Genomic DNA, 16057 nt, shown 5'->3' on the forward strand with positions numbered 1-16057 from the left:
GGCCTTCAAGATGGATCGGCACAGGTGTCAGGGTGAAAGTGGGGCACCATCAGAGGGTGATGCCCCCACTGCCTCCTTCTTCAGCCGTTCTCAGAGGGTCTCCACAGAGACCAGCAGACACTGCTAGGGCCCTTGGGTGGCTGCTCTGCAGCTGTGCCTTGGAGCCTGGGGAGACTGCGGAGGAAGGATGCTGGCAGCATTTAACATCCCCTTTCCGTGGAGATGATAGAGCTTTTCAGAGTGCCAGTCTCTCTGCAGAGTGGGAGCAATTTCCCTGTAATTGGTAAAGTAACCGTAACTGCTCTGTCATTTGTATGTAGCGACACATAATTGCACGGTAACCTTTGCCGCTGTGCGCAAGGGAAGCGCGGAAGCTATTAGATTGTAATTCGGAGTGTCAGCTCCGGCTCCCCACGCCACCTCCACCACCGCTGCTCTGCTTGGGGAGGCTACCAGGGGGCCCCTCGGCCCCCAGGTCCGGTAGGTCCTGCTCCAGTGGTCACGCTTGTCTCGTGCCGTTCTCTCCTGACCTTGACCTGGTCTACAGCACCCTCAGCAAGGAAAGGACCCCCGTGGTGATCTAGGACAGTGCTTCTTGCTAAATCACCTGGGAAGGGGTTAAGATACAGACCTCTGAGCCCCACCTCCAGAGTTTCTAGTCCTGTAGATTTGGGGCGGGGGCCCAAGAACTTGCATTTCTAATGAGTAGCGCTAACTCTTCCACATCTTAGACTACTCCTCTGCTCCTTCATCAGCCTCCTTGGCCTGATAGAGCTTTGGGAAGTACCACCCTTTGCTATTTCCTCTTGATAACATTAGCCCCTTTAATCTTGATCACACCTCTCTGAGGTCGATGTCATGCATTTCCCCAAAGCTGCTAAGACTCACAAAGGTTATCTGAATTGTCTAAGGATGGCCAACAGTAGTAAGCGCTAACACCCTCTTAGCACTCACTAAGTGCCAGACATTGTTCTATGTGTATTATTCATTTAACCCACAGCACTGGGAGGTATATGCTATTGTTATTATCCCTATACTTACCCATAATAAACTGGGTCACAGAGAAGTTAAATAACTTGCCCAAGGTCACACCGTATTCAGTGGTGGAGCTGGGATTCAAACCGAGGCATTCTGACTCTCGTTCCACAGTGTTAGCCACTGTGAGACTCAGGCCTTTATTTAGTCATCCATCCATCCATCCATCCATCCATCCATCCATCCATCCATCCATCATCCATTTAACATATGTCTTTTTAAAAATATTTATTTATTTATGGCTGTGTAGGTCTTCGTTGCTGCGTGCAGACTTTCTCTGGTTGTGGTGAGCGGGGCCTACTCTTCATTGCAGTGCTCGGGCTAATCATTGTGGTGGCTTCTTTTGTTGCAGAGCAGGGGCTCTAGGTGGGTGGGCTCAGTAGTTGCGGTACACGGGCTTAGTTGCTCCGCGGCATGTGGGATCTTCCTGGAGCAGGGCTCGAACCTCCTAGGTCTGCACTGGCAGGCAGATTCTTAACCACTGTGCCACCAGGGAAGTCCCATTTAACATATCTGTCTTAACCTACTATGAACCAGGAACCAAGCCAAGTGTACAAGCATGTATCAAACGTGGTCCCATCCTTGAGCTCACAGTCCTGGGATCCAGTGGATCACCAATCTCAATTGATAAGCCAGGTACCCCATGAGGACATTTATAGGAAGCAGACTTGGTATCTTCCTGATGGGGCAGAAGGGACCCCAGCGGATGTCCCTGTCTAAGGCTTCAGGGTCTATTCACAGGGGTGCCTCCCACATATATTACCATGCAGCAGACCCTAATTTCTTTCCTTGGTAGGAATGAAGCCGCTCTCTAATGAGTAAGCACGGTAGCGGTGGCCATAGCTCATGCGTGGGTGTTTGTGGAATGGCAGGGGAGAGGCAAGACCCGGGCCTGCAGGCACGCCGGGCTCTTGATTATAGCAGAGTTCTGTCCCTTCCTGGCTCCTCTGGTTGCTGTTCTAATCTTGCGGTTAATGGGGCCCAGGGGAGGGCTTGGCCAGGGCCAGAGCAGACGCTCTCCTCCCCCGCTGCCCTGGGTGCTCAGGAATCCGTGCCAGCCCTCACCTGTCGCAGGCTTTGGCCCATTAGCCCTGCCTTCCAGGGGCCCTGGCGTCTGCTCCCTACAGCCAGCCCCCCTGGGTCTGCGGGCCCTGTGGAACCCTCCCTCCTCTTTCCTCTCCTCCCAGTGCTGTAATCACTCTGTGGCTTCGGCTCAGACTGGTGGGTGATGTCCTTAGAGAGCTGTGCTCTGGCTGGGCGCATGCAAGGGCGGCTCCCTGCCACCATCCTACTTCTGTTCTGGGCAGGATTTCCATTAAAAAAAAATGAACACGCAATACCACCTTACCTTGATGAAGGGCTGTCCAGGTGAGCCAGTGTCTTCATACCTGGATCTCACCTGGGCCTCGGGACGGGCCTGTCTTGCTATTTTACCGTCAAGGAACGTGAGGCCCAGAGACCAGGAGGAGGCTGTGACAAGTTGTACGGCTGGGAAGCAGCTCAGGTGCCGTGTGAGCCTGGGTCCTGTGCTTTTTTCCACTACTTCACTGTTAAAAATTCCTTCCCTATCGCCCCAGCTTTGAGGAGACAAAGAGTAAGTCCTCCCGTGCCACAGCCAGGGGACCTCAGCATCCACGCAGACGCGGGCTGCTCCTGGCCCAAGTCCTCCATCACCCCTTCATCACCTGGGGCCCCACTCAGAGGCAGAAACCGAGGTGCAGGGGAACCTGGGCGAGAAGCCATCGTTGTCCCTGGAATCCCGGTGCCATGGTAGGAGCCCTAGTTGTGGCCTTTGGCTCATTTGAGCCTGATGACAATACCATGAGGTAGGCAATGTGAAGATGTTCCTGTCAGGTATAGGGGAGGAGCCTGACACCTGCCTCCTGATGGGGCCTTGCAGGGAGCTGTCATGAGCTGAAACCGGCAGAGTCCTGGCCGCCAGGCCACAGGCTGAGCTGTCCTCACTTCCTTCTGATGAAAACATTCCTCGCCTGGCCCCTTGATGTGCAAGATGCCGCAGTGGCAGAGACTCTCAGGCCCCTGTCTTTCTGCCTCTGAGCAAACAAGGATGTAATGCTGCAGCTGGCTGACTGCATATTCTCTTTTCGTAGGTGGTTGGTTTTTATCTCATGCTCTGCCCAGCAAAGTAGAATGGTATTTGGAAACTGACCACTCAGAAATGCAGTTCTGGGGGCTGAGACTTGTCAGGTCAATGAGGCATGTGTTTGTGCCGGGGGCTGTGGGAAACATGGACAGCACCACTCCCTGCCTCAGGTTCCCCTTGCACGGAGCGGACAGTCCTTCAGCCTCAGGTACTTGGAAAATGGACCATAGTGGGCGAGGTCCTTTTGCTAATGGCAGAGATCCCAGCAGCACAGTTCAGGACTGAGAAAGTCCAAGATGAGGACTCCTTCGAAACCAGAGGCTGGAACACGCGAGGCCAGGATGATTCCTAAGCTGCCCTCTGAATGCTTGGCAGGTCACCGTGGTTACATCCAGCAGGGAGCAGACATTGTTTGCCCTTTATCTGGGCCTTTCCTTCCTCTTTTCTGTCCATCTCTTTCACTCTCCACCCTATCTGTCTCCTCCCCGCCACCATTTCCTTAGTTTAAGAAAGAACCAGAACGATCAGGCTAGACCTTGAAAGCTTCCTCCTACCTTTGACTCCTATAGTTGTTTTTGGAGGGGTAGGGGGAGGTAGGGGTTGTGTTTGGTCAGACCGTGCAAGAGAGGTCGAAGGCAAGGCAAGGCATGGAGCAGACGTCTGCTCTGCACGAGGCCTGCTGAGGCCACCCGTGCTCTCTCCCTCCCTGCCCTGCTGCCCCCACCACGATGAGAGGGAGGGTTTCGATGCTCAGCACATTGTCTTCCCTGAGATGGACAATGCCTGTCCCTGCCCCCAACTCCTGGGAGGGAGCTGAGGGGCCCCCCGCATCCCTGGAAAGCTCAGAGTTGGCCACTTTCACACAGCTCTGCTGGCAAGAGCCTGCCTGCTGGTTCTCCAGATGCCTTTTCTTTTGGCTGGATTGAAGCCTTTAAAAAATGACACCTTGTATTTTATCTCACTCCTTTCTCTGAAAAGTCCAAAGACGTTTACAGGCATGAGCTCTATAGGCTTTATGGAAGCCCATCAAAAAAGCAGAGGTTGTTTCCTTCATCTTTAGAGTGGAAAATAAAAGCACAGGGAGATCGAATGAGTCTTCTAAAAGCACACGGTTCTTCTGAGAAAAGGGGGGAAATCCAGTGCAGGATCCTAGTGCCTCGGGGAGGTCTGTGCCACCCCAGAGCTGCTCAGTGGGGGGCGCTGGAGGCCCCACACCAGCCATTGTCAAGGTCTTCGCCACTCCCCAGTAGGACTCCCTAGCTGTGACCCTCCGCTCACATGGGGATCCGGCAGCCTGGAGTAAAACAGGGAGAGATTCAGCTGAAGCACTAGGGGTGGGATGGGGTGGGGAAATGGCTTTTCTTGTTGGTTCCCTGACTTCTGAAATTGTCCCGGAGTCAGAAGCAAGAGTTGCGTCAGTGTGTCCCACAGGGGACCTGGGAATCCAGTGAATATGCTCTTTGAGGGATGCTGAGAGGTGTTCTGGTAAAAAAGAAAACAAAAGTTTAGGGAATAAAATGTTTGGAAAAGGCTGAGAGAATTTGAAACATATTTCTTCCTAGAAAGACTTTTCACACCTTTCTTGTAACCATTAGGAATCTCTTACACGGTGTTAGAATGTACTGTGTTTCAGTACGTTTCCCAAAATTATTTGTCCAAGGAGCCCTTTTATGGTAGAATATCCTGTGGGACTTGGGTTCCAAGGAAGACACTTTGGGAAACTCTGGTGAAGGTATGGCAAGGTCAGGGCTGCCCTTCTTTGCCATGCTCTAAAAGAAGCAGGGAGCCTGAGACGGGACGTAGTGAGGTACCACTGTGCCCTGCCGAGTTCACTCACAAAGCCTCCACTCTTCCCATTCCTCCTTCCCCCAACCAGTTGTCTGTATATGTCTCCGCCATGGTGTTGTCGTACGTGTATTAACGTTTCTAGGTCTCTGTTCCCCATGTTCAAGCCCTCATCTGTGTGTCCACTCAACAGTGTGTTTAGATGTGGAGACCTCGCCCCTCTCACTCCCCAGCAGAGCGGCTGGAGCCCTCGCTCATGGGAGCTGGTCCAGGCCTTTCCCAGGTGATGGAGATGATGGGTCATCTAAGCTGCCAGGACGGCGCCTGGGCGGGCAGAGAGACCACAGAGTATGGTGAAAAGAGAGTCCAGGGGGTTGTGACTTTTTGCCGTGGTCCTGCAACCTACTTAGATGACCGTTGACAGGCTACCTAGTTTCTCTGGAGCTGAGTTCTTCATGTAATACAGGAGGGATTTATTACAGATGATCCATCTCTAAGATTCTTCGAGCTCCAGAGTCCCCTGACGCAGTACCTCCGCCAGTTGCCCCGGTGCTTGCTCCTGATTTTTCTCCTTCTTCACTTTCAGCTCTTAACCATTGATGACAACTTCTGTGGCCTGGATATGAACGCCCCCCTGGGCGTGTCTGAGATGGTGCGTGGCATCCCCGTCTTCACGGAGGACAGGGACCGCATGACTTCTGTCATCGCGTACGTCTACAAGAATCACTCTCTGGCCTTCGTGGGCACCAAAAGTGGCAAGCTGAAGAAGGTAGGACACGGCGTAGTCATTTTGGTTATTGTGGAGGCAGCCTGTCCCCGCTGGGATGGCTGTTCTCTCGCCTTCTTTTACTTCCTTGGGCCTGGTGGACGAGTGATACGGGTTTGAGCGAAGGAGCCGTGCCGCTGTTGAGGTCATCGGTGATACCCTTCTCCCTTCTCCACCCTCACACGGAGGGTTGTTGTGGGAATCACGCTGGGTGCGTGTGTGGATCCACGTCTTTGTTGGGCTGGTGTGCTCCTGGGAGGTGTGCATCTCCAGGCTGCTAGGCTATTCTAAATGGTGTCCTCTGTCCAACATGGGCTTATGCCCCAAGGCAAAAGCTTTATTAGGCCTGGATGGTTGGGGAGGGTGGACAGGGGCAAGGAATAGGCCCGTTCCTCCCACTTCAACCCTTCTGGCTGGTACATCCATCTGGAATCCATTCAGGGAAACAGATGGAGGGAAGTGTAGTACCTGCTGGAGATGTTATTGAAGCGAAGAGCCACATCGCGGGACCAGGAAACCACGGATGTTGTGGGAGCATAGAAATGCCTTAAGGTGGAGTAAAACCATGTGATCCGAGGACATGAGGTTTCTTCCTCATTTTCCAGAAGCTTGCTGGCTTCAGGGGCACTGAGTGGCCTTGGCCCATCTGCCGTGTTTGTGGCCCCATCCAACCAGAACTATTCTCTCGCCCACCTCTGCTTGGATTCTCATCTTTGTCATCTCAGTGAGCTGGAGCTGGCCCCATAGAGTGCTCTCCTTGCTTGGATTAAAAGCCTTTCTGAGGCTCTAGGCAGTAGGTCCTGTTTTCCGCTGTCTGATAATCATACTTCCGTCTTTTCCCTGGGAAATACTGGTGACTCCATGTGGAGATCCCGCTTGTTTTAATTAGGCTTCCCTTGGAATTTTTTGGACATCGTGTAATGCAGATGGATGAAGCAGCACTGCCTGATCTGAGACTGAGCTTTGATGCCTACTTTTCTCTTTGCTGTTATTTGTGGGTATCAGCTTGATGGTCAAGGGGAAATACCGTCTGTAAGTCTAGAAGACGGTTCCCGTTCTCCCATCCTGCTGTGTGACAGTCCGTTTCAGCAATTGTTTCTTTCTCTAGATTGTGTGTCTCTGTGGAACATGCAGTGGGGCTGGAGGGGGAGAGGGTGGAGGGGGAGAGGCGGGGAGCAGAGCGTGTGTGGGGTGGGGCCGCGTGTGGAGCAGTTCCATGGGTAGCGGCTGGAAGAGGAAACATACGTTGGTGAAGTGCCACAGCAGAGCCCCGCACATCTGGGATGGCCCGTCATGGGGTACTGCTTTCAGTGTCGCATTAACAAATGATTTAACCATTGTCCGTATAGCTTTAAGAATTTAGTTCATAGTCTGCCTTCTGCGAAGAATAGATTAAAACCCAATTGAATGTTTTCCTGCTGCCTTGGCCTTCTTGTGGTTATTACTCACATGTTGAGCTGGGTTCCTGGACGCCCAGGGAAGACGCTGGGAGGTGTAGGTGTGTCGTGTCTGATCACTGAAACCTTCCTGGCTCTTCCTCTAGTGCGCCTTGTCACTCATCACTTCCAGATGCTGCCAGGAAGTGCTGGTCCCCGTCAGCGCCTTCCCTCCTCCCTCGGTCTGTGGCTTCCAGCTTTCAGTGAGCTAGGAAATCAGATAACCAAACTTGCTGAAATTGTGTCCGATAAGCCTCGGTATAAACTGAGGAGGGAAGTCCATGAACTTTATTTAGAGCAGGGACCTCAGGGGAGTTTCCGTTGGTGGCTCAGGTGACTTCATTCTTCACTAGGAGTCAACGAGGTCGGTTTGCTGGCAAAGTGAATTCTAAATACCAAAGTCATTCCCGTATACAGTTCAACACAATGAAACGTCTGTTGGCCTGCTTTGCTTGCTCCGATGGATGAATAAGCACTGTTGAATAAACAAATAAGTAAGCAAGGGAATTGGGGGCGCTTTAGCTCTTGCCTCTGCTGAGTCCAATCTCAGTGCGAGGGAGAGGTGACTTCCTTCAATGTGCTGAAAGAGTCCCACCCTCTAAACTTCCCACCAGGTGCCAGAGGGTCTTTTACTTGATGGCCAGACCAAGTAGACCCTGTAGAAGGATTTTTTTTTTTTTGCTATTGTCTGAGATGGTTGGTATATGGTGCCAGTGAAATAAACATTGAGAATTCAGTGCGCATAATAGAACAGAAAGTTATTTTCTGTTGGGCAAAAAAAAAAAGGTGTTTTCTGGCCATGGCTGCATCGTAAACCCAAGACGGTCGACTTGCAAATGTGTGCTCTTGGTCAGAAGGTGGACGGAGGCTCACGGGGGCTGGCTCTCTCTCACCTGTGGAAGCTGGTCCCCTGATGGGAGGTCAGAGTGCAGCCCATCTCCGTGAGTGCGGGCTGGGGACACCTCCGGGAGCCTGGGCAGGCCAAGTGCACACAGACATCCCTCATGGGACAGGCTGTGGGCAGAGCCTTGCCTTGAAGTGTCCCCAGAGGTCAGCCAGACCGGCAATGACAGGCAACACCTGACCGGGGACGTTATAAACCGTGGGCTGGCATTTCTCATCTTTTACTTTGGTGGGGGTTATATAAGAACAGTTCTTTTTCAGCCACCTGGGACATTACATTTAATTTCCAGAACCATAGTGGGACTGGTGAAGCATAAACATTTGAGAGGTAAGACCAGAGGGTCACGTAGGGGGGAACAAGCCAGCGGCCCTCCTAGGGAAAGCCAGGCCATCGGGGCAGCCACACTTTCTGCTCCACGAGCTCAGAGCGGCAGCCTTTTTAATAGTTTTGCTGAAGCCCAGCTACGCCGCTCCTGCAGACTCAGCAAAGCTGGCCCAGGGGGACCATCTGAGTTGGGAAAGGAAAGCCGGGCCACCGAGTCTGTTGTTTGAAATAATAAAAAGTGAAACGGGCCAGTTTATTTATTTTTTTTCTAAACAATAGAATTTCCCACCCCCCTCGCTCACTGAACACCACTCCCCTTTCCTAGTAATAACTTTGTCTTGCTTTTCCCAGAGGTTATCAAGACCCCACTCACCTTTTGGGCAGAGGCCCAGCCATGAAAAGCTCTGGGGCTGCAGGAGGATTTAGTGGAAAGTTTCGTGAGCTACTGAAACCAGAGGGTGAGAATAATGGAAATCATACTGTCGCCGTAATTACAGAGCTGGCTTCTCTGAGCCCTGTAATAATCTCCCATGTGTATCAGGGGCCTTGCAGAGTTCTTTGCAATATGACAAGGGACTCAAGGTGGGAAGGCTGGCTTGGAGGGGGTTGGGGGGTTGCTAAGAGTAAGGGAGTTTGGTGTGAGTTTCAGGGGTCCAGGAGCTAGACTGTAGCTATCCACAGGCTGCCCTCAAAATTATTGACTTTTCGTTTTGTTTGAAAGGTGTGGATCCCCATAATCTGCAACCCTGTCTCTGATGACCATAATTTCACTCCTTCAGTGCACACATCACATGAGGCAGGGGGAAAGGAGGTGAGGAAAGTACCAATTTGGATGTCTTTTATTTTTTCTGATGTGTGTGTGTTCTTATGGCTGGCACTGGAATCCTTTTCCATGGGCTGTTAAGAAATATGACACATAAATGCTCCAGTCATCAGGAGGTGCTTAGGGACTTAGGAGTAAGTCACAGACTGTTTCAATGTCAACTATAGTAAAAACTCTGAAGTCAGACACCATCCCAATTTGCTTTAAGATGTTCGTATAAATCTGCAAACCTTTGAACCAAATTGGGGTAACGAGGTCAGTGTTGCCTCAGAAGGACAAGATCCCTGTGCTTAAATATTCCAGCCGGAAGTCCAACCTGCTTTCTCTGCCTTTTACATTTTTACCACTAAGTGATCATATTTTTTGTGCTGTTCAGCAGTGAATTACCGCCTGACATTAGTGGGAGAGACTAATGTTCATTGTGAACCAAAACATCATAAACTTCCACTTGAGGTGTGATTGCTGCTTTCATTTTGTGATTGCATCTTTCTTGGGTGTTTTGTTAGGTTGAACTGCTCACAGGAAGGGGCGGAGCACGTGGTGGGTGTTGGTTAAGCAGAACCCTGGCTGGGCCTGCTATTGGCTTATAGTAGGGGGTGTGTGTGTGCGTGTGCGTGTGTACATGAGCGTGCGTACATGAGCGTGCACGTGGGCAAAGCACGCCGCACCAGCCTCTCTGGCTAGGAATCGGGTGCGTGTCAGTGTGGAGAGTCAATAGGAGTAAATAACACAAAGGCATTCTTCTTGAGAATTGTGATGTGGATTAATACAGTTTTCCTAATTTTTTTTTCTTGAGCCTGTTTGAATTTTCTTTTTACATTTACTTCATTCTATTTTATTTTATTGAAATATAGTGGATTTACAATGTTGTGTTAGCTTCAGGTGTACAGCAAAAGTGATTCCGTTCTATCTATCATCTATCTATCTATCTATCTATCTATCTATCATCTATCTATCTATCTATCTATATCGATGTATCCATCTATCCATCTATTATCTGTCTATCTATATCTATCTATCTATCTATCTATCTATCTATCTATCTATCTATCTATATCTAACTATGTATCTATCTATTCTTTTCTTTTTCAGATTCTTTTCCCTTATAGGTTATCACAAAATATTGAGTATAGTTCCCTGTGCTATGCAGTAGATCCTTGCTGTTTATCAATTTTATATAAAGTATGTGTATGTTAATCTCAAACTCCTAATTTATTCTTCCCCCTTTTCCCCTTTGGTAATACGTTTTCTATGTCGGTGGGTCTATTTCTGTTTTGTATATAAGTTCATTTGTATCATATTTTTTTTAGATTCCACACATAAGTGATATCATACGGTATTTGTCTTTGTCTGATCCTATTTGAAATTGATCTGCTTGTGTTCTGTAGGCCCTGACCACGGGTCCAGAAGGGCAACCAGCCAGAGGTGGAGGCTGTATCTGAACATAAGTTCTCGGGAATGGATCCTGTGTGTGTGTGTGTGTGTGTGTGTGTGTGTGTGTGTGTGTGTGTGTGTTTCTGTAATGCTTGACTCACAGAGCAATACCAGATCAGAGATGTGTGGCCCCTGCCTTGCAACTTCCTCAATGTATCTGAGAATTCTCCTTAATATTCACCTGGAAATTTAAATAAACTTTAACTAAAAAGAAATTCATGCCACAGAAGGCTCTCCAGATGGCTGGAGGCATCACAAAATCCAACGGAGGGACAGTTGGAACTCCAGCTTGCCCAGGACCCTGTGATCAGAGCAGAAGCTGAGTGTACCTGGTGTAGAGCTTGATCAGTTCACTCTGATGTGTTACAAGTTTCTCAAACCAGAGCTGCTGGCTGGTTTGCACATGGATAGACACCCAAGCAGAAGAGAAAAGAAATATGGAAGAATCAATGCTGGACGATTTCCATTGTGGGAAAAGTCCATCAAAGTTTTTTTTTGTTTGTTTGTTTTTTTAGTTTTTGTTGTTAGTTTCATCGTGTTGTTTTTTTGCATTTCCCACCCCTGTTTTGCAAGTATTATGCTTGTATACATCTTAACCTGTGGGTTAAGTGAGGGGGAGGCTGAGGCTGAGGTTATTGTAGACAGAAGAGCACAGCAGATGTTCCAGGGGGGCCCCCTCCTTCCTCTGACTTTGCATCTGAGCAGGGACAGAGAGGTGGCTCCTGGGTCATCAGTCCTTCAAGCTTGGGGATCCTGGGACTGGTGTCCAGACCAGTTTTGCCTCGTGCCTACCCGTCCACTTCTCGCGGTCCTCCTCCCACCTCGTTTCAGTCTCCTCGGCTGGGTCGTAAACCTTTTTGTCCATGTACCTGGGAGATGTGGAAACCAGCTAAGCTGGGAAGTATCCTCTTGGCCATATCTTATATTCCTGACCAATATCAAGCCCTCACTCAACCATCCTTTTTGCGTAAATGCCATCCTCACTGGCACTGTTTTCTTATCCTTTCCTACTTTTCACTACTCAGCCCTGAGGCTCACCCACTGTCCCTGCAGTCCCTGGGGGTGGGGGGGGGGATCCCAAGTGGTTATCAGTGCTGACCTGAGGGAGGTTGGCATGGTGTCCTCCAGTAGCGCATCTGCCGCATCCCCTCTCAAGGCAGCTCGATGCCAAAAGCAGAGGCTAAGCATTCTCCTCCTGGTGTCTTCTTGAGACATACTTTGAGATCCCCAGAAAAAAATACCCTGGGAACATTTGTCATTCTATTTCCCAAATGATCATTGCTAGTGCACATGATTTAAGGAGATGGTTTTAAATGAGCTTTGCCAATTCAAGATTTATTGATACATGTGTGCCAGTTTTTTAAATCATATGTGTGTGTGTATATATATATATATATATATACATTTGTGTAGAATATTCCTGATCATAAATTAAAACGCAGACATTAAAATTGAAGAAAGTGCTGCAGAAACACCCCAAATCATAGAGCGCACTCAGTCAGCGGATGCTCACATGCCAGACACGCTGGAGGAATTTATCCAGTGACACATGCAATTGAAGTAAAATATTGTGCTTTACAAGAACGTATCATTAAAATGAAAACTAGCAGCATATCAGGAGTCTGGCCATGTAACCAAGACAACAAAGATGGGAAAGGATGAAAGACATGGTGTACCAGAGGAAGAGGGAGGAGGCAGAAGGCAAGAGGAGGAGGTGGGCCCCCAGCTGCAAATGGTCCCCTCACTGCTGGGCTCGTAGCTAATAGACTCTGGATGGGAAGAGAATAGAATCCAGATGGTGATACTGGCGGGGGCTCTCAGCAAGGACCGGACCAAGGATGGGGAAGGCAGTGGTAGCCAGATTGACTCAGAGCCCACCAGTTGATGCTCTGATTGGGGGCCTGCTTATAGTTCCTCCTTGTTCTCAAGTGACTTCTTGTGAATGTGGCCACGAGGCTTGCTTCCTGGTGGTGTCCTGGTACTCTTTCCAGCAGCTTTGGTTTCTCATAGAGGCATTCAAGGTGACTTCTAAAATAGCTCTTCAAGTCTCCCACATTCACTTTGTGCCTTCTATCCAGCCTGCAGGGGACACAGATGTATTGGTTATGGATTGCTGTGTAACAGATGACCCCAAAATGTAGAGGCTTGAGACAACATTTATCTCACAGGGTCTGTGGGGCAGAAATCCAGGCCCAGCTTAGCTGGGTCCTCTGGCTCAGGGTTGCACACAGACTATAGTCAAGGTGTTGGCTGGGGCAGCTACCATCTCTAGGCTCAAGGCTGGACTGCGGGAGGATCCTCTTCCGAGATCATGCACGTGGCAGTGCGAGCCCTCAGGTCCTCGCTGGAGACATCAGTCCTTTGCTGTGCAGGCTTCTCCATGATGGCCACTCACACAACATGGCAGCTGAGAAAGAGAACCAACAAGAGGTGGCGAGCGTGATGACAGCCAGTCTCTTTGAAACCTAATTTCAGAAGTGATGTCCCATCAATTTTGTGGCATCCTGTTCATTAGAAGCCAGTCACATGGTCCAGTCCACACTCGGGGGAGGGGCTTCCACAAAGCAGGGATACCAGGAGGCAGAGGTCATTGAGATCATCTGAGAGGCTGCTTGCCACACAAGGGCTTTGTTTCTGGGCCATCGAGGACACCTGAATCAATAGTTTTAAAGTTCAAGTTAACTTTGTGGTATAGGAAGGGGCACAGCCCTGCTCAGGAACCAAAGTGGCCCCAGCACTGACTCCTGGCTCCCTGAGGTTTTTTTTTTTTTTTTTTTAGCTCTTTATTGGAATATAATTGCTTTACACTCTTGTACCAGTTTTTGAGGTACACCAAAGTCAATCAGCTGTATTTATACATATATCCCCATATCCGTCCCTCCCGCGACTCTCCCCCACCCTCCCTGTCCTGGCCCTCTAAGGCATCACCCATCATCGAGCTGATCTCCCTTTGTTACACAGCAACTTCCCACTAGCTATCTATTTTACAGTTGGTAGTGTAAATAGGTCTATGCTACTCTCTCACTTCGTCCCAGCTTCCTGGTTCCTTTTTTCTTTTTTTTTTTTGGGGGGGGTACACCAAGTTCAACCATCTGCCTCTACACACATATCCCCATACTCCCCCCACCTCTGACCCCCCACCCTCCCCGAGTCCCCCCCACCCTCCCCGCCCCAGTCCTCCAAGGCATCCTCCATCCTCGAGCCGAACTCCCCCTGCCACACAACAACTTCCCACTGGCTATCCACCCCACAGCCGGCAGTATACATATGTCTGCGCTACTCTCTCGCTTCGTCTCAGCTTCCCCTTCACCCCCCGCCCCCTCCCAAACCTCGAGTTCTCCAGTCCATTCTCTGCACCTGCATCCTTGTTCTTGTCACTGAGTTCATCAGTACCATTTTTAGATTCCGTATATGTGAGTTAGCATACAATATTTGTCCTTCTCTTTCTGACTTACTTCACTCTGTATGACAGATTGTAGTTCTATCCACCTCATTACATATAGCTCCATCTCATCCCTTTTTATAGCTGAGTAATATTCTATTGTATATATGTGCCACATCTTCTTTATCCATTCGTTTGTTGATGGGCATTTAGGTTGCTTCCGTGTCCTGGCTATTGTAAATAGTGCTACAATAAACATTATGGTACATGTTTCTTTTGGGATTATGGTTTTCTTTGGGTATATGCCCAGGAGTGGGATTACTGGATCATATGGTAGTTCTATTTGTAGTTTTTTAAGGAACCTCCAAACTGTTTTCCATAGTGGCTGTACCAACGTACATTCCCACCAACAATGCAGGAGAGTTCCCTTTTCTCCACACCCTCTCCAGCATTTGTTGTTTCCAGATTTTGTGATGATGGCCATTCTGATCGGTGTGAGGTGATACCTCATTGTGGCTTTGACTTGCATTTCTCTGATGATGAGTGATGTTGAGCATCTTTTCATGTGTGTGTTGGCCATCTGTATGTCTTCTTTGGAGAGATGTCTATTTAGGTCTTCTGCCCATTTGTGGATTGGATTATTTGCTTTTTTGGTATTAAGCTGCATGAGCTGCTTGTATATTTTGGAGGTTAATCCTTTGTCCGTTGTTTCATAGGCAACTATTTTTTCCCATTCTGAGGGTTGCCTTTTAGTCTTGTTTATGGTTTCTTTCGCTGTGCAAAAGCTTTTAAGTTTCATGAGGTCCCATTTGTTTATTCTTGATTTTATTTCCATGATTCTAGGAGGTGGGTCAAAAAGGATGTTGCTTTGATGGATGTCATAGAGTGTTCTGCCTGTGTTTTCCTCTAGGAGTTTTATGGTGTCTGGCCTTACATTTAGGTTTTGATTGACATAGTAGAGAACCCACAGGATGAACAGGAAGGGGTGTAGTGGCCTGCCACACCCACAGGACCAGAGGATGCCACAGCGTCCTCAGCGGGAGGTCTGGGAGCACATGGAGACATCCCGGGGGCTCTGCTCATCTTAGGGAAAGGGTGGTAGTTTATGATGGTGGATGAGAGAGACTAACCTTTCAGGCTGGTAACTGATGAGAGCTCTATGTCCGTGGAGAATCCATGCCTCCTGACTCTGGCCTTTTTGGGGGATCACCTAGCTTTTAGGAAGGGGTCATTTTCCTGTGAATTAGAGCTGGCAGAAAAGAGGATGAGAAGGGAACTACTGTGCCTGTAACACCCCGTAGGTACCAGGCACTGTTCTAGATGTTTCCCTTGTATCATGTACCTTGACCATTTCATGTCATCCTCAACGTTTCCTTTCGGGGTAAAGACGACAGCCTCCATTTTACACAGGAGGAAAGGGATTGCGTACCTCACTAGAGGTGCACGATCTGATCTGAAGTCTGCCCTCACCGATACAGCTGTGTCATGGGCTCCACCTACGGCTACACTCTCAGGCTGTGGGTAAACCTCACCTCCACAGCCGTGAGAGTTGTGTCTCTTGCATTGGCCAGAACCCTCCTACCTGCCTTTCCTCCCCTCTGCCCCTGCCCTGGCTCAGAGCCCCAATGGTCAAGCGTGGATGGCTGTAACCGAGTTCCCCATCGCAAGGCGTGCCCCACCGTAATTTCCTGTAAGTCGTACCAGGCTCATCTATCTAAAACAGCTCCAATTCTCCCACTCTCCTAGTTAAACAAACAAACTATATGTATATATATCTTTTCATCCAAGCTTCTGTGGCCCCCACTGCCTGTCACCCCCCGGCATGTCAGAGGTCCAGCCACCCTGAGGACACAGGGCCTCCAGCTCAGCCCTTTAGCCCCACACGCTGCCCGGCCCCTCACGTTTCGAGTCTCAAGGATCCCGGCTAAATTGAAATACGAAGGAAGAGGCTCCCACCTGAGAGACGGTGGGTTCCCACCTAAGCAGCGGCTCTCGCATCACCAACCTCGCTCCACGGACAACTTCCCTCTCGAGGGGCAATTACACTGGAGCCCATCCCACAGC

General features: G+C 49.6%; 1 protein-coding gene across 3 annotated transcripts in view; it reads left to right on the forward strand.

The window, feature by feature from the left end:
- PLXNA4 (plexin A4) overlaps window positions 1–16057 on the forward strand; it is a 362426-nt gene that overhangs the window by 12494 nt on the left and 333875 nt on the right. For all 3 annotated transcript variants that reach the window (XM_057733462.1, XM_057733460.1, XM_057733461.1), the window contains exon 2: window positions 5511–5693. In XM_057733462.1, coding sequence (XP_057589445.1) covers window positions 5511–5693 — 183 coding nt within the window. The remainder of the gene's footprint in view (window positions 1–5510; window positions 5694–16057) is intronic.

This window comes from Hippopotamus amphibius, chromosome 4 (assembly GCF_030028045.1).
Source record: "Hippopotamus amphibius kiboko isolate mHipAmp2 chromosome 4, mHipAmp2.hap2, whole genome shotgun sequence".
NCBI classification, from domain to species: Eukaryota; Metazoa; Chordata; class Mammalia; order Artiodactyla; family Hippopotamidae; genus Hippopotamus; species Hippopotamus amphibius.